The sequence below is a fragment of the Myripristis murdjan genome, chromosome 18, assembly GCF_902150065.1.
Source record: "Myripristis murdjan chromosome 18, fMyrMur1.1, whole genome shotgun sequence".
Lineage (NCBI taxonomy): Eukaryota > Metazoa > Chordata > Actinopteri > Holocentriformes > Holocentridae > Myripristis > Myripristis murdjan.
The window spans coordinates 15170468-15192383 of NC_043997.1; the positions used below are offsets into that span (position 1 = coordinate 15170468).

The 21916-nt window shown below is 47.1% G+C and overlaps 1 protein-coding gene across 3 annotated transcripts; it reads right to left on the minus strand.

Moving 5' to 3' along the window:
- Positions 1 to 673: 673 nt before the first annotated feature.
- neurl4 (neuralized E3 ubiquitin protein ligase 4) lies at positions 674 to 21495 on the minus strand. Of its 3 annotated transcripts, none has more exons than XM_030076034.1 (29): positions 21306 to 21495; positions 16613 to 17126; positions 15527 to 15592; positions 14909 to 15393; positions 14419 to 14530; positions 13801 to 13889; positions 13607 to 13679; positions 12434 to 12707; positions 11509 to 11690; positions 10937 to 11022; positions 10629 to 10791; positions 10312 to 10519; positions 9972 to 10048; positions 9547 to 9625; positions 8965 to 9134; positions 8702 to 8830; positions 8215 to 8360; positions 7686 to 7904; positions 7312 to 7410; positions 7068 to 7220; positions 6545 to 6712; positions 6085 to 6243; positions 5711 to 5890; positions 5440 to 5533; positions 5229 to 5336; positions 4597 to 4741; positions 4234 to 4346; positions 3723 to 3882; positions 674 to 3016 (listed from the first exon to the last, which is right to left on the minus strand). In XM_030076034.1, exons 1-29 carry the CDS (start codon positions 21468 to 21470, stop codon positions 2812 to 2814), a joined length of 4821 nt encoding a protein of 1606 aa, XP_029931894.1. In that variant the 5' UTR covers positions 21471 to 21495; the 3' UTR covers positions 674 to 2811. The 3 variants fall into 3 exon arrangements, with proteins under 3 accessions (XP_029931894.1, XP_029931893.1, XP_029931895.1); XM_030076033.1 differs by having other exon boundaries at positions 10312 to 10522; positions 21306 to 21470; XM_030076035.1 differs by lacking the exon at positions 15527 to 15592 and having other exon boundaries at positions 2812 to 3016; positions 10312 to 10522.
- Between the last annotated feature and the right edge of the window lie 421 nt (positions 21496 to 21916).

Consider the following 21916-nt stretch of genomic DNA (forward strand, 5'->3'; position numbering starts at 1 on the left):
CTGGGGATACTAGTGAACGACTCTAAAAACCAGTACAGAACACGAGAATTCGGGGTCCCAGTTAGAAGTCGAGGCTGGTGCAGAACTGTCTGTAAAATTGTTGTTTACAGCCGAAGACAGACTAGTAAACAAAGCAGACTATGCAACCCAATAGGACGATCTGTTTGTCAGTGATAAGGTTATGTATTTAGCTTTTAGTGGTAACCATGGCACCATCATTTTTGTTCGTGGGGAGAGCAAAATTAATTATTTGTCGACTACTTTTAGTTGTTGGGACGCTCATGTCCTGTGTGTTGACCTTTGAACTCTTGACCCTCTGTGTCACAGGATAGCTGTCCTGGCTGAGGAGAGACGAACGCTGCATATTGAAGTTACTTATGTTAGTGTGTGTGTCTGTTATCAAATGGCAGGGCCGAGCTGCCCAAAGCAGCCACCATTTTCTGTAAAAGCTATGAGAAAACACACTATTGGCCTTAAGAAGTGAATTAGTCTACAGCATTTTGAAAAGGTGTGATTGAGTAAGTATGCAACACTGCAATAACATGTCAGTGACCGGATTTTTTTCCTACTCGAAATAAAATTTGAAAAAAAGGAACCAGGAGTGTCAATGAGCTTTGTTTTTCTTCATGAGATCTTTGAGGTTCGGCCTCAACAAACACACAGTCAAACTGTCCATATGTGCATACTGTCTTTGTTGGTTTATTTTTATTTTTTATAAATCAGGAAGATATGATTTTAATGTTATGTAACAGCCTGTACAACGCAACATACAGAAAATGAATGAAAACAATACAAATTAAATCTTGTATAAAGCAGCACTGGGCCATAAACAACCCATATATTTTCACATTTTGATTGGACGTTGCACGTTTCCTTTGTCAAACCCCGCAGTTTCCCAATGAATTAGATCACAGCTTCTCCCAGAAGTTGACTGAGCTTCAGTTAAAACTCAATTTCCACTTCCCAATCAAAACTGTGACTTGAAAAATGGGGTCTCGTGTGGGTTGTAGTGAAATCTATCAAATTGGCAACATGAAACAGAATGGTTGAAAAGATATGCTTTGGAAAGCTGTTCACATACAATCAATAATAAGGTGAATATTTTGGACAAAAAAAACCAAACAAACCCTTGTGTAAATCTCTGACGTATGTAAATGAACGGTGTTAGTTGTAAGTAAAGCAGTAGCAGTTACATGAGCTACCAAAAAAATAAAAAATAAAACAACAACTGCAAAGCCCTAATGAATCACATTCACAATGTAAACTCCAGCATTAGGGTCATGTTATGCAGAGGACTCGGTTTCCCATAAGTCTTCACACCAGGCCGCAGAGCGACGCGGCTGGCTCTGGCCGTCCTCCCAGGTAAACGACGTCAGACGTGATGAACGGATGCATCGGAGCGGAGATATGAGCAGATGAGGTGTAAACAATGGGGGAAGCGAGATGGAGCGAGGGAGTGATGCGGAAATCCACTTCAAAACCTTTTGGCCTCGGTCGATTTCTTTCCACCCTTCAAATTTCTCTTCCACTTTGGAATTAGCATATTAAATAGAGCCAGCTGGAGAAGATGTTAGACGTATTGCTACCCGTCACGTCTAGCAGGAAATACTTCTTTTTAAATATATCTGATCTCAAATCTCCAGCCACAGAACATACGGAGAGCTGCTGGGCTGGAATTAAATTTCAGCATTGAGTTACTCATTTTATTGGCACCTTATGGACATTTTGAGTCTCATAAGTTGCAGTGAGGAGAGGAAAAAGAATTGACAAGAGTAGCATGAGGAGTCAATTTTTCTGTGAAGGTCCATTTCCACAAGAAAAAAAAAAAAAAAAAAAACTAAAAATTTTCCCATTTCCTGCACAGTACTGGCCTGCGAGTGTTTTCCGTTGACATGAGGAGTCAGAGGCGAATCTGGGCTGGAACAGAAAAGCAAACGGGACTGAAACAAAGACAGACAAGCAGCCGGATTGTTAAGAGGTGCAACAGATGAGAGGCGGAGAGGACAGAAACACACAGACAAGCGTTACATGTGTAAACATTTTTCTTCCTCCAGTTTTGAGAATCCTCCCCCTCCTAAAGTCACGAGACAATCTTAGGTTCCTTATCCAATTCAAGTCTATTTTCTTTCTTATTTTCTTCATCTTTGTGAAACACGTGTCACTCTTTATTCACAAATTTGTTCTGACCCACGTTTCGAAGTCTGCAATTAGTGATCGTCCATGAGCGTGCAGGGTGGCAGGTGACTTCTTAACTCAGCTTTTTTTTTTTTTTGTTAGTTTGTTTTTTCACAGAAGAACAAGAATCGTCCCTCCCGAATCAGGAGAGAGGCAACAGAATAAGTGCCGGAGGGTTAAAAAAATAAAAGAGCAAGGGGTTGTGTGAGAGAGGGGGAAAAAAATACAATAAATTCGGGGATGGGGGAAAGGTGCTAACAAAAACTGCAGTGAATGACCAAACGTGTCGTGTCGATGAGAAGTTACTTTAAAAATCGCCCACGAGTGTCCAAAACATAAAGTGCAGGCAGTGTCTGTTCTTCTTTGAAACCGCCATCGCCCCCGCCGGTTAAAAGTGTCCAAGAGCAAACAACCAAAACCAACAAAATAAACAAAAATCAGTAATGCTGAATTGTCAACAATCCACAGTGGGAACGAGTGAATTCCAGAGGAGTCTCTTGCTCAAGGCAGGGGGTCGGATTTGGTTGTCAGTTAAATAAAAAGTCCAGGGAGTGCCACAGGGTTCGATTCCCGGGACCCTGTTGTTCTCCGCCTCCTCCCCCCGCCTCTTCCCCTCGTGCCTCTCTGGTCGCTCCCTCACTCCACCCGGATGAGCAGTCCGTATAGGAGGGTGCCCCCCTGCTCCTTGGTGATCCACTCGATCTCTGTGTTGCTGAAGCGAGGATCCAGAGGCTCGCTGGCACCCAGCGTCTGAGGTCCAACCTTGTAGGAGCCGGGCCGCACGCACACCTGGAAACCCACCTGAGCCTGGTGGCAACGGTGAGAACGGGGGTCCCGAAATCTACATTAGGGGGAGAAGAAATTAACAAGTGCTGTAAATAAAGTAAAGGACAGTGTTATGGTGTTATTCTTTGCTTTTCTGCTGTGTTACTGGACCCCTTTCCTCTCTATTTTCCTTTCTCTGACTTATCAGATTGGACGTTTGTCAGAGTTGTGGGAACTGGAAATGGTAGCAGGTACCAAAAAGAACAAGAGGGCTGATTCTTTTGGGTTTGGAAATGATGATTCAGTCTGTCCTGTGCCATTTGTACTGCAAATCAGTGATTTCAAGTCAGGCGGGATGAGCTGACTCATTTTTAAAACCAAATATTACACAAACGCACACTTGATATGACAACAGCCAGCGGCACCTCACTGCCAAACACTCAGCAGGTCTGATTAATTGACTGAAAGAGACTTAGCACTTGTATTTATGAATTTCCACTGTTTACTGTCACTGAAATGCTTCTATCAGTTAGTTACAGCGGCTCATCTTGAATACCAGTGGGGGCAAGTTACAAACAAAACAAAAAAACTCCTTTCAGTTTCATTCACAACTGGTTGTTAACTGATTTATGATTAGGATTTAAGTTGGTTTTCACCTGCTGGGCTGGTAGAGACAGAAACCTGAGCCACATGAGTTCAACACTGAACCCTACACAACACCGTACGATGTGAAGTGATGCCTTATCAAGTGTAAGCAGAGGTAGAGAGTAATGTAGACTTACTGCACTTTAGGGGCAAAGATCTCCAGGCCGGAGTATCGCATGGTGGGGGAGAGCTGCACTCTGGGAACCTCCCTGCCGGGGGCGCTGTTCTCCTCGGGCTCGCTGTAGCCATTTGGCCCCTCCGTCTTCACCGGAGACACTGAGAAGATGGACGACGTCCCTGCAGCAACAAAATGTCACATTTACACATTTGCATTTCGGGGATTTAGCCGCTGCCCTTGTCCTGAACGACCTGCAAGTCAGAGGTGCAACAACTGAACCAGCTTTCTTCAGATCTAACAAATATCAATTTTGTATCTCACAGAATAAATAATAACAATACTAAAATAAAAATGTGCCTAATATAAGGACAAAGTATTGATTCAAAGTGAGCAAAACTGCATCTTTGAGACTTGAGACTCCATAAATGTTGCTTTAATTAACTTTCCTATACAATGTGAACCATCTCACTGCAAGGTGTGTTTTGAGCGCTAAGTGCTGCAGTAATCCGTACTGCTGCTGTGTGTCCTACCAGACATGAGCTGGCTGTGGTCCAGGGTGCGCCGCAGGGCTCCTACACTGGTGCCGTGGTAAGCTATGTGCCACTTCTTCAGCGCATTGGAAACCTCACAGTGGGACTTGGTTCTGCACAGAAAAACAAACACAATTTACAGTCGATATTAATAGACAGACAGATGCCCGGATCAGCAGAGATTCGCGGACAGATGGATAGATCCGTGTTGCCCCAACTCAACGGAAAGGCCTCAGGCGTTGTGCATGGACATGTGCGTGGTTACACTCTGTAGAGTGAAAGCAGGGAGGCACAGTTGTTCTATCACACCCCGTATATCTGCACACTGATGCCATGTGATTGGCTGAGAGAGCGTGCTCTCACCTGAGGGCAAAGCAGCACCATCCGAAGGGCAGGGCGTAGTCACGGGGTGGCTCTCCTCTTTTGTAGTACGCCTCGTCGCCCCGCAGCTTGTGGCAGGACTCACAGTAGCACAGGTTGTACTTGGCATCCTCGTTGAAATACCCATCTAACGCACAGCAGCAGTGAGGAAAAAGACAAATTGTTATCATGAATTTGATGGTAAAGTGTCCTGAACAACAAAGGCCCTAATGTCTTTTCAAGTGCATGTTGGAGGCTTGTATAACCGATATGGAAAGTACAAGCTTCTGATTCAATTGTCATTCAATTGCACTGTTGGAAGTAACAGGTAACCATGGCAATCGAGAGGCATCAAACATGAATGGTGTTAGAAATGTGATTTGTTTTTCCTCACTGGGTTTTATACAAAGACAATATCCAAAAGTTGTTCTAGCCTTCAATCCACGCTAGATCATTGTTATTTTTTCTCTATCACTGCTAAATCTGACCATCCCATTTATCATCATGACCTCCAGGGGGCATTCATGTGCTACTAACTTGTAAATACAGAAACACGAACTCAGTTCTGAAACACAAAGTAAACAAGATTATGAACACAAAATGATCAGATGAAAGGCAGAGTGAACGAAACTCACCTGGTAATGTGAGCAGGTCCTTGAAGCGCGAGCACAGCGCCTGGTACTCGCAGGTCTTGTTGGGGTTGACCTCTGGAGGCGGCGTCCAGCACACACTCTCTTTGATTCCTGGACGGCGACATGTCAACACACAACAACGAGCTCAAACAAGGCGGGTCAAACTCTGCTGACGCAAAGATGAACAATGAGGTGTGGCCAACTGGGTTCATACCGTCAACCATGTCCGCCTTCTCCATGTCGCCCTGGCAACGGGCCTCGCCGCTCTCTCCGCCCACAGCTGGCACGTTGTTCGTCACTATGGTAACCTGTCATAATGACATTGTGCCGTTAGCAAATAACTGTGGTGGTTAAAACTCTTGCTGAAACTGTCATAAAGCGAGATTACACTGTTTGAAACTTCAGTGAGGCTAGATGAGCTGAAACTGTGGATTACCGTGGAACATGTGTGTGTGTGTGTGTGTGTGTGTGCACATGGTGTTGACCTGTTCACACTGGCCGTAGAGGTCGATGAGGGGGTAGCAGGGTGAGGGAATGTCCTGTGCTGCCACTCCCTGGTCCATGCCGTTGACGTAGAGGTGAAGACAGCTGTTGGCGTCCACCAGCAGACCCAACACCGTCCCCTCCGGACACGTGTCCAGGTTCGGACCGTAGTTCTCACATATCTGATCACCAGGATGAGAAGGAGGACGAGGAGGAGGAGAATTGTGTTAAAACAAATGAGAGGAAGAACGGGTGGACAGCAGAGGAGGAGAGTAACATTAGGAAAGATCAATCAAATGGCCAATGAAACTAGTCATGTAAGACCAAATCCATATTTGACTGACAAGTGTGTGTGTGTATGTGTGTGTGTGTGTACCTTTAGGGAGTTGTGGAAGACCGAGTCTCTCTGCAGCAGCCAGGCGGAGCGTTTCAGACAGCAGGCTGTGGAGGGGAAGTTGAGGCGGTCGGGGGAGTGGCCGATCACCCCGAGCGACAGCGACGACGTCCATGACGGGTTCAGACGGTCGATCTGAAACTGGAACCCAAAAAGAGGCTTTGCTGACCGACTGCAACAGCGGAGACACAGCCTATGGTGTTTATATAGACAACTAATGGAGCATGTGTAGTCAGAGTTACCATAACTGCAGCATGGACTGGGGTAGATGTGATTATTTAGCTATTAAACTGAACACCGGATCGGGCCGGGTTGTACGGTTAAAATCAAGATTTAAGGAAGTGGAAGATAACAATAAATAATGATCTATATACAGTATGACTTGTATGCAAAATCAAACGCTAAGCAATCGAATGAAGGAGGAAGTGAAAGGGCGCGGCACCTGGAAGAGCTGCTGGCGGGCCAGCGGCTGGGCGGTGACCAGCAGGCCCTGGTTGTAGCTGGACACGCGGGCTGCCGTCAGGTTCTGGTTGGAGAGCTGGATGTTCTTGCCGTGGTTTTCCAGGAAAGCCATGACGGTGGGCACCAGCGCGCACGGCTCACTCTCCACCTGCGGCCGGACAGAGGAAACATGAAGCCGCGTGTTCAGGTGACGCGACATTTACTGTGGCAGCGACTCGCAACGCTGCGAAGCCTTGGTAACAGCGTTCAGTCCTGAATGTCTGACTTTTTCTGCCAGCTCTTGAACGCACGGTAACAGTTGAGGTTAAAAAAAAAAAAAGAAAATTGTGTACTGGCAGAAATCCCAGACCTGGATCACGGCCAAAATCAAATCGAACTGATGCTCAGGTGTCAGAGAGCGGCCTGCCCGCCGAGGTTCAGCTGAATCAGTTTAGAGCTGGTTGAGATGACTTGCTAACGATCAGACAGACAGAGTTGGTTGGCGTTGGTAACCGGGCTCCTACCTCTCTGACGGGGCTGCTGTCCTCCTCCCCTTCACTGCAGCTGTCTGAGGAGAGCGACGGGGCCTTGATGCTCTCCATGTCCTCCATCACCGACGAGCTGACGATGGACACCGCTGTCACTCGGCCGTACAGGTCCAGCACCGCATACACATTCTGCAAGGGACAGCAGAGAGGCGCTGATTGGCTGTGCAGCTCAGGCTGTGTGTGTGTGTGTGTGACCGAGACAGAGAATGTGAGTCTGTACCTTGGCTACTGCAGTGGCCGCAGGTCCCATGTCCTCTCCATCGATGAAAATGTGCATGGTGTCATCACTGCACCTCTTCACGCCCACGCGGTTCCCAACCTACAAACACACAGTCAGTCTCCTGAATCTTCAATGTTCATCTAGTTCATTCTTTGTCAGCAAAATGTTGAGAGATGTGATGAGGAACACAAAAAAACAGGTAAAAGGGGGGGCAGTAGGGTTCTTCTGGAGGAGGACACCTATTTCATTTGGACATCATGCAAGTTGATGGATTAAAATGATGGGGATAACGGGCGTTTGAAGTGAGCAGCATAATGTTAAAATCAGTCATAAACCTAATCCGCCGGGGAATAACGCGGGGAGGAGCGTCTCACCATGAGCCGGTCCAGAGAGCAGCCGTAGTTCTGGCGCTGCAGCAGGCCGTTGCGGCGCACCTCGGAGCCGCAGAGCAGCCAGGTGACCTTGGCGCGGAGCTGCGGGAGGGACGGGGAGAGGCCCGACAGCGGGCAGGACGGCAGCTCCGGAGGCGCCAGCGTGGTCAGGCCGACATGCAGTGAACCGCACCACTGCTCGTCCACTTCATCGATCTTCACCTGGAGAAAAAGAGAGGGACTCGGCATTCAGTTTGTGCATGAACTGGTAGAGGCTGACATTTCTGAGGGAAATCCTGTGGGATCCCCAATTTCACTACTTGTCATATAACTGGGATGGGACAGGAAAAAAACGTAAACAGGAGCAAACAGGAAGGAAATCAACAGGTCACTTTTTATGTATTAATATGAAGTTCAATGATCATGAATTGGTCTTTTCTCAGTTTCTGTTCTTCCAACTCCTTTCTGGACATTTGAGGAATCAACAAAGTACATTTTCAGAGCGTTTCCAGGTAAAATGGCCCCGGCTTACCTCGAACAGTTCATCTGTCTTCAGTTCCTTGGCGCTGAACACGATGCCGTGAGCGTAGCCTCCGACTCTGACCGCCTGACAGCCCTCGCCCAGCAGCACCACGTTCTTACCGTGCTTACTGTGGAGCCGGTGGGCGACGCCTGCCACTACACACACACACACACACACACACACACACGCACACACACACACACACACACACACAGAGGGAAGGAGTTAGACTTTCAAATGTCTTCCCTTTCTCTCTTCCCTTATCTTTTTCCTCCTTCCCCCTTTCTCTTCCCTTTGTCCTTACTTCCTTAAACGTGTTTTATATGTCAAAATTGTACACTTGAGCATATACACTTGCATAATGTGCAAAATCATGGAAAGTCACACTTGCATCTACCACCAAAAAATACTTAGTCATGTGTGTCATTTCTTTTGCAGGATTTCTATGCAGCTTCAAAAGGATTCTATCAACATGATCAAACTTTGCCACGCGTACCTGGCGAGTGGATGGGAAAGCTCTTCTCGGTGATGTTGCTGGTGCAGAGGCTGTTATCCAGCGGGCCGGAGGAGCTGGTGATGGACACCTGAACACACTGACCATACAGGTCGATCACGGCATACACCTCTGAGACACCGAGAGACAGATGACAGAGAGAGAGACTTGAAGCCAACAGGAGCTCACCAGTTTGACGTCTCTGTTGATCTCCATTAATCCAGGCTTCACCTGAGTTTTAGCACAATGTTGCAACGTCACAATACCTGTGGGCAGACCAGTGCAGGCGACTCCCTGGTCCACTCCGTTGATGTAGTAGTGGAGGTCGCCGGTGGCTGAGCGCATCATGCCGATCCGCGAGCCCGTGGTCAGGGAGTCCAGGTCACAGCCGTAGTTGTTGCGCATGGTGTTTCCGTCCTGCATGATGGCCGTCCCGCTGCAATAGAGACGAGAAAGGCAGGTGGACTTGAATTACGTTTTAAAAATAACCTGCAATAGGCGAAATCTGTGAAGTAGTCAGCTTTATTTTTTACAATTATTATAGATGTTTTAAGGCTGTAAAACCCCTCACTGCACACTTTATACACTTTTCTCAGACAGGCATTAACATTTTCTCACTTTTCTCTCTTGTTTAAACACTCTCAAAGTTCAAACCTTCGTAGAAAAATAAGTCCAGTAAAAAAAAAAAAAAAGCATGCAAAATTGCACTAAAAAAATCCGCGAAACTGCGAGGCCGCGAAAGGTGAACCGCGTTATAGCGAGGGACAACTGTAATGCTATTTATCCCAGGTTATTGTTATCTTTTTTTTTTTTTTTTTTAAATCAACGTGGCTCTCAGCCGGTGTTACCTGAGCATCCAGGTGTCGTAGTCGATGTCAGTCATAGTGTTGGGGAACTCCAGCTCCTCTGGCCTGATGGCTGTCACTCCTGCACAGAAGTACATCAGAGGTGTTTTCACCTGCCTTCCAGGAGCTGATATCTACTAGCAGCAAGTGTGTTTCCATTTCCATTTGACCGTTTAGCTGCTTCTCACATCCAGAACGAGCTTGTGGTGAGTGAGAAGGTTCAGTGCCTGGCTCAAGGACACTCTTAACAGGACAAAGAGCCACTCTGGGAATTCGACATGTTCTGTTACCGGACAATTCATCTGAGTGCTGTGCAGTCCTACTGCCTCTGTGTGTGTGTGCGAGTTTGTGTGTGTGTGTGTGCGTGGGCGAGCGTGGTAGACACAAGCAGTTGGATGGTGGGAGGAGAACAGAAACAAACCCCTCACCTGCTTCTATCGAGCCCGACCAGCGGTCCACCATCTTCTGGATAATTATTTCAAACAGCTCTCCATCTCGAAGGCACCTACACCGAGGAGGTGACATGTTACGATGCTGCAAGATACTCCAACAGTTTCATTCCTGCTGTTGTTTGGGGTTCAACACCTTCATTCTAATTTGGATGTGTTGGAGCTACTCAGTGTAGTTTGTGATCCCTTCTAACAAGTGTGTTTACGAGGAAAGTTACAATGGGTATCTTTAACAAAAGACACGTCTCATTTAACTGGTTAATTATGCCATGTTTGTCGTCATGTCTTACAATGACTCAGCTAATTCAAGTCTCCTGACCTGTTGGAAATGACGATGGCGTCGTTGAACTCGCTGCGGCAGTTCTGGCGCAGGGCGGTGCGCCCCCCGTTGGTGATGACGGCGTTGGTGCCATGCAGCTGGTGGAAACGCAGGTCGTTGGCAGTGTTGGCCCCGGCGACGGAGCAGGGGCTCCCGGGCGACATGGCCATGGGACCCTCTGAGCTGTCCTCTGGGAGAGGGGGGAGGTCTGCTACGGGGAGGAGGACGGGGCAGAGACGGAGAGAAAACAAGGGGAAATAAGTGATGCTGGCATAAGAGAGAGGTGCACGTTTCTCTTTGTCCTTTGTTTCGCTCACCCATGTCGTCCATGATGGTGGCCTGAGCTGCCTGTCCGTACAGATCCACCACGGCGTAGACACTGGGAGGGACGTTCCAGGCGGCCGGGCCCTGGGCGACCCCGTTGACAAAGAAGTGAAGGCTGCCGTCCTCTTTCCGCACCACACCTACTGTGTCACCCGCCTGAGAGGAGAACACAGGGAGACAGAAGAAGACATGGCTAAGAAAACCTGTGCAAGACAGGAGAACCTCTGAACTAACATATGCACAAGGGGAAAAAAATAACCAAAGAGCCATTATTATCATTAAGCAATTATCTCTCTCTTACTTTGAGTCGATCCAGGTTGTGTCCATACTCATCCAGTATCGTTGTTCCGTTGTGCATAACGCCATTCCCCGTCATCATCCATGTCCCTGCAAAACAAGGAGAACATACACTTACTGACCCACAGACAGGGACGACGCACTGCAACACACTGCAACAGAGCTGGACTTCAGCTAATTTTTATCTGTGATCTTTGGGTCACAGACCACAAAAAAAGAAAAAGAAAATAGGAGTTTGTTTTAAAAAAAAGAAATGGCATTGTATTATAAATATAGCAGTCGGGCTATATTGTTTTTTTTTATTGCAGTATTATAAAAACTGTCACAGCTCCTACCATGGACTTTAAAATGATGCACTATAATTCAATCAACACTGCAAAGAACAGCCAGCTCAATAAGTCATTACATCTGAGCTGTACCACCTTTTTATTTGCTTCACTTATTGCTATCACAAATCAACATGTCGCAAGAATTTCTTTAATAACTTTACTTTGTACCATTCGATGCAGCGAATCAGAGCCGAATAAAAGCATCAGTCACGCCAATCAAGAAATGTCTTTGCTTGGATCTTGTTACCTGAGCGCAGGTTGGTCATGGTGGAGGGCAGCTGCAGGTAGGCCGGGTTGTGTGTGGTTACACCGATCTCGATGGAGCCCGCCCACTTGTCCACCATCTTGTCGATGCGGACCTGGAACACCTCGTTGGAGCGCAGCGGCCGGCTGCTCAGGACCACGCCGTGGTTGAAATCGTCCGTTGCACTGAACGAGTAAATAAGACAAGATCAGCTTTTGCACAGATAAAATTACAATGTGGCGTTCACTGCACACACAGGGTCTCCACACATTTTACATTTCAAAATTCGGTGCTTTTCCCCCCCCACGCCATAAATCGACTACATTTGAAGCTTTAGGCATGAGTTCAATATGATGCCTATCGAACTGGGCTTTCATACCACCGGCCTAGACATCAGGCACCCACTTTATTTTGAGCCCTCTGGCAAGATCATGTGCAAAAACAACTCACCCTTGTTCAAGAGCACAATGGATAAAAGGAACAACACTACAAAGAAGGCCTTTCTTTTTAACTCTGAGGATCTGACATTTACCGCTGATGTTTTAGATATATGAGAAATGTTCGGCTGTCAAACCACTGAAGCTGCACTAAAAATAAATATCTGGATGTGGAATCATGTTCTTAATGTTTGTCTAGTTATCTACAGAAGTAAGAAAACTACATCACAAAACAACAAAATCGGCCCAGAAATGCGAGGCACAGCACCAGTAGCTGTTCTTTAATCGCTGTTTATTCAAAATTGAGACTTTCTTTCCTCAGAATTCTGACTTTTCCTAAAAATTTGACTTCTGACTTTAATCTCAGAATCCTGTCTGTCATCTGTATGGTTTAGATTGGATTTTTCCCTTATAGTTTAGTTAACTGAAACTGTAAGAAGTAGTGATAAAGCTTTAAGTCATGTGAGCCAGCAGAGAGGAGGTGGTCTTACTGTGGCCGGAGCGCGGTCCTGCCGTCACTGATGATGGCGGCCTTCTGGCCACAGTTGGGGTGGAAGAGCAGGCGGTCAGGCCCTTCTGGATCTGGGGTCAGAGAGAGGGATGGCCGGGGCCGGCCCACGTCGGGAGACAAGGCCCGCATGATGGCGTTGTTGCGTCTGAGGCGGTCGCTGTGGTTGTGGTTGTGGACGATGGTGACTTTGACGGCCATGCCGTAGAGGTCGACCACGCCATAAACCACGCCTGGGGTCTGAGCCGCTGCTACACCTGGTGGAGACATCTAGAGGTCAGATCTGGAAGTGCAGCGCTTTACTCACACTTCACACAACACAAAATGTGTCAGTGACATATATCCTGTGTACAAACAGAGTCCCTACGTGATTTGGAAAGTAACTGATGATAACGTCCCTCATCCTAAGTATTAACACACACTGCACATCCAAGGTGCTCAGTAATGCTGCTACCTGTCTCTCTTCATGGCTGTTGGCTTTAAAATGTAATTCTTACTATTTTACAGAAAATATTAAATGTCCATACAACAACGTCTATCATGAAAAGAAACCCGAAAATGTAATTCAGAATTTGAAATTCAATCCACAATCTAAAATTTGTAAACACTAGTGCTGGGTACTCACAAGGAACTCACAATATAATAACACCTGTCAACATACATGGGCCAAGACAGATTTGTATCTTGATAGAATTAATTGAAAGCATATTAACAGAGCTTAAAATATAACCCATTGCATAACACCTGGGAGAAATAGTAAAATATACAAAATATTATATGGTAAATCAAGTGACAAATGGAATGAAACAATTCAAATTTCCATTCAAAATGATTAAAACAGAATTAGCACAAAGCACTTAACACAGTGTACTTACAATCTGAATGTCATTGCATCATATGAAAATGAGGTGGTTAAATGATATATATTGATAAAAAGGAGCTACAGAATTAATTCAGTATTGTGAAAAATAACTATTTTCTTCCAAAGTTATATAAACGCAGAGTGTCTGTGTGTGCTCTGTCGTTCTGTGTGCATCTACAATGTGATGCCAGTTTGCTCTTTGCTGATGACTGAAGAGTTCCTCCCTCAGTCATTTCCTCATAACCACCCCCCCCCCCCTTCCAATGGCGTACAGTACAGATGCATCACTCTCACCTTGGTCGATGCCGTTGATGTAGAAGTGCAGCGCTCCGCTGGCCTTGCGCATCAGGCCTATGTGATCCCCCTCCTAAAAACAGAATGACGAGAGGGCGAGAGAGCGGGAGGTGGTGAGAACAGACTGAGGCAGGAGGAGTGTGTGTGTGCGTTGACAGTGATGCAGGGGTGTGTGTGTGTGCGTCATCTCGGACCTGCAGCTCGTCGAGGCTGAATTCACAGTATTCCCTGCGGGTCCCCTTCCCGTTGGTCAGAATCCCACAGCCACTCATCATGATTGTACCTGCAGAAACACACCAGAAGAGCCACATAAAACAGCCTGAACACACACATACCAATGCATTAAAAAACATTATTTTCCTAGTTTATGCCATGACAACTGCAGTGTCGAAACAGTTACTCAATCGGCAGGAAATTAATAGATTTGAATTTTGATAATCAATTGTTTTGGTCATTTAGCAAGTAAAAATGTCAAACATTTGTTGATTACAGCTTCACTTAGATGACTAAGATGCTCAGATTTGTTTACTTGTCTGTTCATTTATTTATAAAATTGATGCTTTTTTCTGGCTGCAATTAGAAGACATCACTTTGGGCCCTGCTGACTCACCATTTATCAGTATTTTTGACATTAATTTATAATGGAAATAACTGTTAGTTGCACTCCTAGGTGATTGACATTGCTCCAGATTTCATCAATTACTTCACCACAGAACTTCATGTACCTCCACTTGGAAAATAGTGCAGCACAGTTTGAAAATAACTAGAATTGCCTTTTAAATGCAGTGTCTTAATGTGTGTGTGTGTGTTACCTGAGCGCAGATTGGTCATAGTAGCAGGATAGTCCAGGTTGTTGGGGTTGTGTGTGGTCACGCCTATTTCTATGGAGCCTGACCACTTGTCCACCAGCTTATCGATGCGGATCTGCAAACACAGCAGACACATTTCATCTATTTTAGCACCGGGGAAGCTTTAAACATTCATGTTCGCTTCTGTTCCAGTCCAACCCAAACTGCAGACATTATTCTGACATGTGCAGCCTCGAGCCTCGGGAGATGAATATTAATTAACCTCCAGGCCTGAAGCTGCACCATATGGAGACTGGGGAATTAACTCGGATATGAAAAAAGGAAAAGCCTTGACAGTTGGTGTTCCTTCTGAACATTTGTTGCTTTTGCTGCTGATCAAACTATTCTCGGCTCAATTAATGAATCACAGCAACACGTGTGGGGGGAAAAAAGCGACGTTAGCTGTCATGTGTAAATCAAGCACCCCCATGTCGAGTCGTGTGATTGGCCACACCTCGAACATCTCGTTGTGACGGAGCGGCCGGTTGGTCATGACCACTCCGTTGTTGAACTCGTCCAGCGGCCTCCTCCGCTCCGCCGTCTTGTTGTTGTTGCTCAGCTTGATCAGCGTGCCGCACTTCTCGTGGAACAGCAGCGCGTCATTGGTGGTCATGCCGCCCGTCATGGCCCCTAGTCCCGCCCCTCCGTTACCGGCGGGGCTGTTATTGGTGCTTCCGCCGCCGCCGCCTCCTCCTCCTCCTCCTCCTCCTGCATCCGCTGACCCTCTTGACCCATCGCTGTTGACTGCGCCCCTTCCACTGCTGCTCCCCCTGTCACTTCTAGAGGAGGAGTCTGTCCCTGTGGCTCCTGCCCCTCCTCCTCCTCCACCTCCGCCCCCGCCTCCGCCTCCTCCACCATCCCCTCCGCCCTCGTCCTCGGAGCGATACAGGGACACTATTGCGTTGTTGAAGACGTCAAAGAGCTGGTGCTCTGTCAGGACTGAGAGAGAGAGAGAGAGAGAGAGAGAGAGAGAGAGAGAGAGAGAGAGAGAGAGAGAGAGAGATGAGAGGGCCTGTCAATAGTGGTGATGTCGCACAGCGTCCATCCACAGCTCTGCGGTGGATTCTCTTACCCGTGTCCGGCTCCAGGTTGTTGGGGAACTTGTCTGGCCTGCTATGACTGCATCTGAGCTCAGGCACTGACAGAGGGAGAGGAGTGCAACAGGATACAATGAGAAAAAAACAACAACATGCAAACCTGACATAAACCTTGGGCTGGTCGATGCGGCGTAAGTCAACATCACAACAATCACAAGTACGTCTTTCTACGTAGGTGTTGACCACGATGCGGCTGATGTGTGCGTCAAATTAATATTTCGCCTGGTCATTGATTATCTCGTCAGTTTGTGTGTCACACTTTCCCAAAATCCCCTTGTCATTATGATACGATTCCACTAAAATATGATAAACGATAACAGTGTTTCCCATACATAACCGGCATCGTGGCAGCCTGCCAAAATCACAGCACTGGCATGTTGCTCAAATTTGCTCAATATATTGTCATTATTGTTACGATCACTACAGCGGTCTAAGTGCCATCTCCTCTGGTGTGTGCCAGGCCGCTACTCCTCCTCCCTGCTGCTCCACACACGGAGACGCAGGGAGGAGGAGATGTTTAAAACTACTTAACATTCAGATGCAGAGTAAAAATGGGTTTAGATCAAAGAGAGGAATATTTCCCTGGTAACAAGGAGGCATTTTAGTTTCCGCTGGACACAATGCTGCGGCGGCTGTTATTACATGAAAGGACAATTAACACACACACACCCACATAAGCGTAAGGACAGTTTAACATTTGGAAACCAAGAGGCCGAGTGAACATTTTGTTGTCAGAAATGTCTGGAAGTTGAAAGAGTCGGTCAGCTGAGTCAAGGAGGCTGACAGCCATCCAGACCGAGATCGAGATTCATGTTAATAATAGCAGCAGAAACTTGACACCGGGCCATGGGAGCTGCTCATCTGCCATTTTTCTACCACAACAACTGATGTCCTTTGACGCATGACTTAAATGCAACATCTGGTTTCGCCTCACCTATCCAGGACCGTCATGCCGTCATTTTTACGGACTGTGTGTATTGTAAGCCGGGTAAAAAACGAGCTCTGCTGTTAAAAGTCAGCACATTAACCTTATGGGCTCTATCTGTGAAAAGGGCTCCTACCTTCATCGCCGTTCACTGTTCCATTCATTGCTGCCACATTCACCAGTGCTGCGATCCCTGCATCGTCCCGGCCCCCGCACACCACCACCTCCTCTTCATCCTCGTCATCCTCCTCGTCCTCCCTCTCTGCCTCCCGCTCTGTTATCTCTCTTTCGGCGGAGGGCGGCGGCGGCTCGCAGCTCACCACCGTCACCTGGGTGCACTTGCCGTACAGGTCCACCACGGCCCAGAGCCGGGGCGGCAGGCCGCTGGCCGCCGCGCCGCAGTCCTGCCCGTTCACCCAGAGGTGCAGCTCCCCTCGGGCGCTGCGCTGGATGCCCACGCGGTCGCCCTCGGCCAGCTGGTCCAGGTCGCGGCCGTACTCCTCCAGGACCGAGCGGCCGTCACGTAGCACCGAGCAGCCCGACACAATCCAGGAGCCGCCCTTAAGGCCTGTGGCGCTGCTGGGGAAGTCGAGGGCGGCGGGGTCCAGCGCCGTCACCCCGATCTCAATGGAGCCGCTCCACGAGTTCACCTGCGGGGAGAGAAGGTCATTGTTTACCTAGTGTCTTCTTCTACTGGTGAAGGCCTTTTCTTTTCAAAATCAGCAAGTCAGCTTTGTGCTTTTCTAAGAAACCCAACTGTGACTCCCCAGTCGATGATCCTCCTAAAGTAAATTTGCCATCTATGATTAAGAGCCTTAATCCACATCAAGGTCAATGGATCAGTGCAAGAAGTACAAGAACAAGAGCAGAGATTCTGGGTGTAAAATAGCTTGCTGTAACACTGTCAGATTTATTTGATTGCTGCTGCCAAACTGATGCTGATTAAGTCTGAAACACTCTTTCACTTTTTTCAAATTGCCAGCACCAGTCATGCTTTGAGGTGAAAGGCAGGGCACTCTCTGAAAATGATTTACACTTGTTAGTCGGGGTTGACTGAATTAGGTTTTCAAGACCAATACTGACTCTGATATTTTCACCTGAAGCTGCCGGTAGCACATATTTTGTGCCGGTATTGAATATCTTTACATCTGAAAATTCCTTTGCGAGAAAACAAACAAGAAAATCTATTACAAGAGCAAATCTCTTTTTAATGAGATGTTTGGAAAAAACAAACCGAACAAAGAGAACATTGTTTGATAAAAAGATGAGAGAGATACAGTAAATCAATAGAAACATTAAAAAAAGAGCAAGAAAATAACCTCTCTCATATTGCAGAAGGAAGACACAGACATGCCGATATTAAAAAAAAAAAGCAGATCTCAGCCTGATAAATGATGTTAAACCAATAAATTAGTTAACCCGCTTTTTAAAGGAGTGCACATGACGAATGGGACGTTTTTTAGAAACTGACCAATCGCGACATAGCAGATGTTTCAGATCATGTGGGCAGACGAGTCGACCACAACAACCACTATGAGAAAATGCCGGCAGACACGCTGGCAGTAGCTGTTAGTCTGATCACAGAGTCGGCATGGGAGTAACTTGGCTGCGCTGTGGGAGTTTCTGGTAAAAGGTTTGAGAGCTTAATGATTACCGGCTAGCACACCCACACAAAAGCACCAATGTAATCACAACATTGGGTGGAATCCCAGCTAATGCTATGGTACACATTTCTCCCAGTCCATCTTTTGTCTAACTGTGTTATTTTGAAACACAGGTAGAAGTTGAGGAAAGGAGAACCACCAGCTCTTACAAAACTACAGGCATTTCTGCAGCCGGCGAGCAAAGATCTTCACATTCTGTTGCAAAAAAAAATGCCTCAGTGCAAAACCCTTTGTGTGACATTGGGCGGGTATCACATAGCATGCAGCCTAAGATATCAAATTCTTGTCAGAAACACAAAACTCAACAGAAGGATAATGTGATACTTTATTGATCCCTGTGGGTAAATTCTCTGCAAAAAATAAAATTTCAACCAACCCTCCCCCCTGCATGGATGGCTTTAAGCAGAGTCAGCACCCTGTTTTTGGAGCTTGTGGGGCTTCAAAGTATTCAGACGCTTCCTGTCACTGGGTCTCGAAGCTTCATCCTTCAACTGAGGAAGGGGCTCTGACTCGCTGCCCTTGGCAACCCAACAAAAAGCTATGCAGGTTGTTTCTTAAGGCATGACGATTGAGTAAAATGATGCTAAATCTCCCAACAACCTGGAACCACATTCTGCTACCCCCTTCACTTCCTTTTTCTCCTTTGTTATAAAAAAAAATTGACCAGTGTTCACATTGGCAAGCATCTGCCCTGCTTCATTGACCTTGAGCCAAACACTTGAATCCCTGCCGGCTCCGAGGGTGCCGAACCTCCTTGCACACGGGGGTAAACAAAAGAAAATTCCCGGAGCGAGATCGATAAAGCATCATATTTTCATTGTTTATAATACTATCTTGTGGCCCTGCTCTCTGCTGTCTGCTCCCCTGGAGTATTCCTCGGCTCGGTGGCAGGTGCTATGTAAGGCAGTGTGCTACGACAGCCCGGATATCTGGGTTAACAGATTTAATAGTAACTCAGCCTGACTGGGACACTGTGTGGAAGAGACAGATCTCTCCTTCCCTTGCTCATCCACTTATGTAACAGCAGCCTGATGTGTGGGTGTCTGACTCTCCGTCTCTCCATCTCTGTCATGCAGTCTCACTCCCTGTTTCTAAAAGTCCAGCAACTACAGGATAAACCCACAAAGGAGCAACGTTATAGATCTGCCCTGAAGAACTACAGGGCAGTTCATAAAACAATCCAAAACAGACTGAGGCGATGTTTAGATTCATGTACGGCACTTCTCCCACAAAAGCTGAGATCCACAGCTAAGACTTTTTTTTTTTTTACAATGCAGGATGTTTTTCTCAACTCACAGACAAAAAAACAACAGCTGAACCTTGTTTACGTGGCCCTTCAGGAAAGGAGGTTGTTGGATGGGAAAAAATGTTGTGAAAAGGGAAATGTATTCAGAGCCAAATCTTAATCAAAACCGAAATAACAAATGCTGGCATACTCCTGGCATACCAAAGTAATTTAAATCAGCATTTTCACCCATCATGCACAATAATCGGATGATGTTTTTTGCACAATGTTGGATTTTTTTTCATTCTCCCAGCCCCTTTTCTGCACCACAGACAAATCAGTTAGTCTAGTGCTCAACGCTAAACTGATGGCAGCGTGATAGTCCAGTGGAGTACTCCTCAAACATGCCACTCGATGTGCTTGTTCACGGCAATAACAGCAGTTGTTTTCCATCTTCCTCTAAAGCTCAGTGGATGTCAGTACACAGAATTGGCAGCCGTGCCAAGCTGGCTGCCCTGTGCTGGAAAGGTATTGATTCAGGGCAGGCGATGCACGTGACGACAAGCAGTGTAAGGCTCTTTGTACGAGGCCTGATGTAGGCTGGCGGTGAAGGGATGGCCGGTGATGTACATTACAAGTGCTGATAAACCCAGGTGTAGGTTGATGTTACTTTGTCGGCGCAAATGTAGCTGGGCCTTTAAGCGGAGTGTCCAGATGACCTCGCAAGGCCACAGGGCCAGGCACAGTGCACTGTGTGAGCGCTGCCATTTACAGTATGTGGCTCAGTTGGCGCTGGCACCCACACAGCAGGTCAGAGCAAAGCGGTGGCCTCTGTGCCAACGGACCACAGGCTACAGAGATGCCATGTTGTTGATAATAAACCAGCAGGCTGGCAGACTGCAGAGGCAGAAGGTGTTACAACAGGCTGGCTCTCAGGCATAACAAGCACATAGCAGGCCTATAGTTTTTATCCGTATCATGCCAGTGCATAGTGGCACAAGCATTTAAAATAGCAATTAACCAATTAAGATAAAGTAATATAAAAGCAACTGCTGTAACAAGGAGACTAATTTATACTTACATACAGTTTTGGGTGGCTAATGTGGTTCTCCACGTACTGAAATGTGATATTCCATTCCTCCAATGTATAATGAACTGGAGTTACCTTAAATTTAGAGGTCAAGCTCCTTATGCACGAATATCTCAGGCTCAGTCCTCTGTCTTGTATCAATGACATTGTAATAGAAGGCAATAGCTAAGTGTGGGCATTTGTGTTGCTGTTGAGCAGCTATTTTAAGTGGAAACTCGCGTACACAGACCCTCCGAGGCATACCAGCTTGAATATTTGCCACTTTTGTCTTTTTTGACGTGTCATTGGTAAGCAGGCTACACGTGCGGGACCAGGTTGGCTGCTTCACTGCAGTTTAGCCAGCAGGACAGCCAGCCGGGGAGCTGGGAGGCACCGAGCCGACCGTCCAACGCGAACCAGCAGCGAGATGTTATCGTGGGGCCAGCCTGACAGTCCCGCAGCCTCGGTAAACAAGCGCCGGCCCCGCAGCACCTTCCAGAAAAGCTAGCCGCACTAGCCGGCGGACCGCAGCTCCTGTCCAGCCGCTGCCGCTGCTCTGACCGTTAGCCGCTAATTAGCAGGGGGGCTAGCGAGGAGCAGATGTAACGTTCAGGGCTGAGCTGACAGATGAAAAACTGCTTTTCTAGACGTCTTTCTCTCCGCATACCATGTTCTAGTGTCTATCCACGGCGTTGTGCCTAATCGATCACGACATCATCGATAACCCCGGTGGCTGTCAAGCCGCGAACACAGCACCGCTCCGCCCTGGCGACGTGAAGCCGCGGACTGCGGACGAGCCCCCGCTACACTGGCAGCGCTCCGCCGCTCCTGCCGCTGCTGTCCCCCCCTCCGGAGCGACGGGCCTGTTTACCTTCTTGTCGATCCGCACGGTGAAGACATCCCGGTCCCTCAGCGGCTCTCTGCTCAGCACCAGGCCGTGGTTGAACTCCTGGACGGGCTGGTTCCGCTGAGCGGTTCGGTTCGAGTTCGACAGGCCGATCAGCTTTCCGCTGCGCGGATGCAGCTCGGCCGCCATCTTCACTGGGCGGCGAGTTTTACGACACATGGTTTTTGCGACAGTAGTGCAATTCAAAGCAGTCTGCATTCATGACTAAACCGCGCCCAGGGCAACAGCTTTCTGGCACTGGGGCATAATATCTCTCCTTTAAAATGCAGTTTATCATGACATTACATTATCATCATGACATGTTTGTTCACAAGTTAAAGAGTGAATAGCTCTCTCTGTGGATCTGCTTCCTGAAACTTGCTCCCCACTTATTCTGGTCTTATAAATGTACATGTGGACTGTGGAAAGGTGTTAATAATTTGACAGGTAACAACACTTTATCAGATTTTTACTCTTTTCTATAGAATCATTGTTGCTATGCCTTTAGTAAAAGAAGATGATAACGCCTTTTTTCTTACTAAGATAATTTTACTTCTTATAAAATTCCACATTCACAAATACAAAAAAAAAAAAAA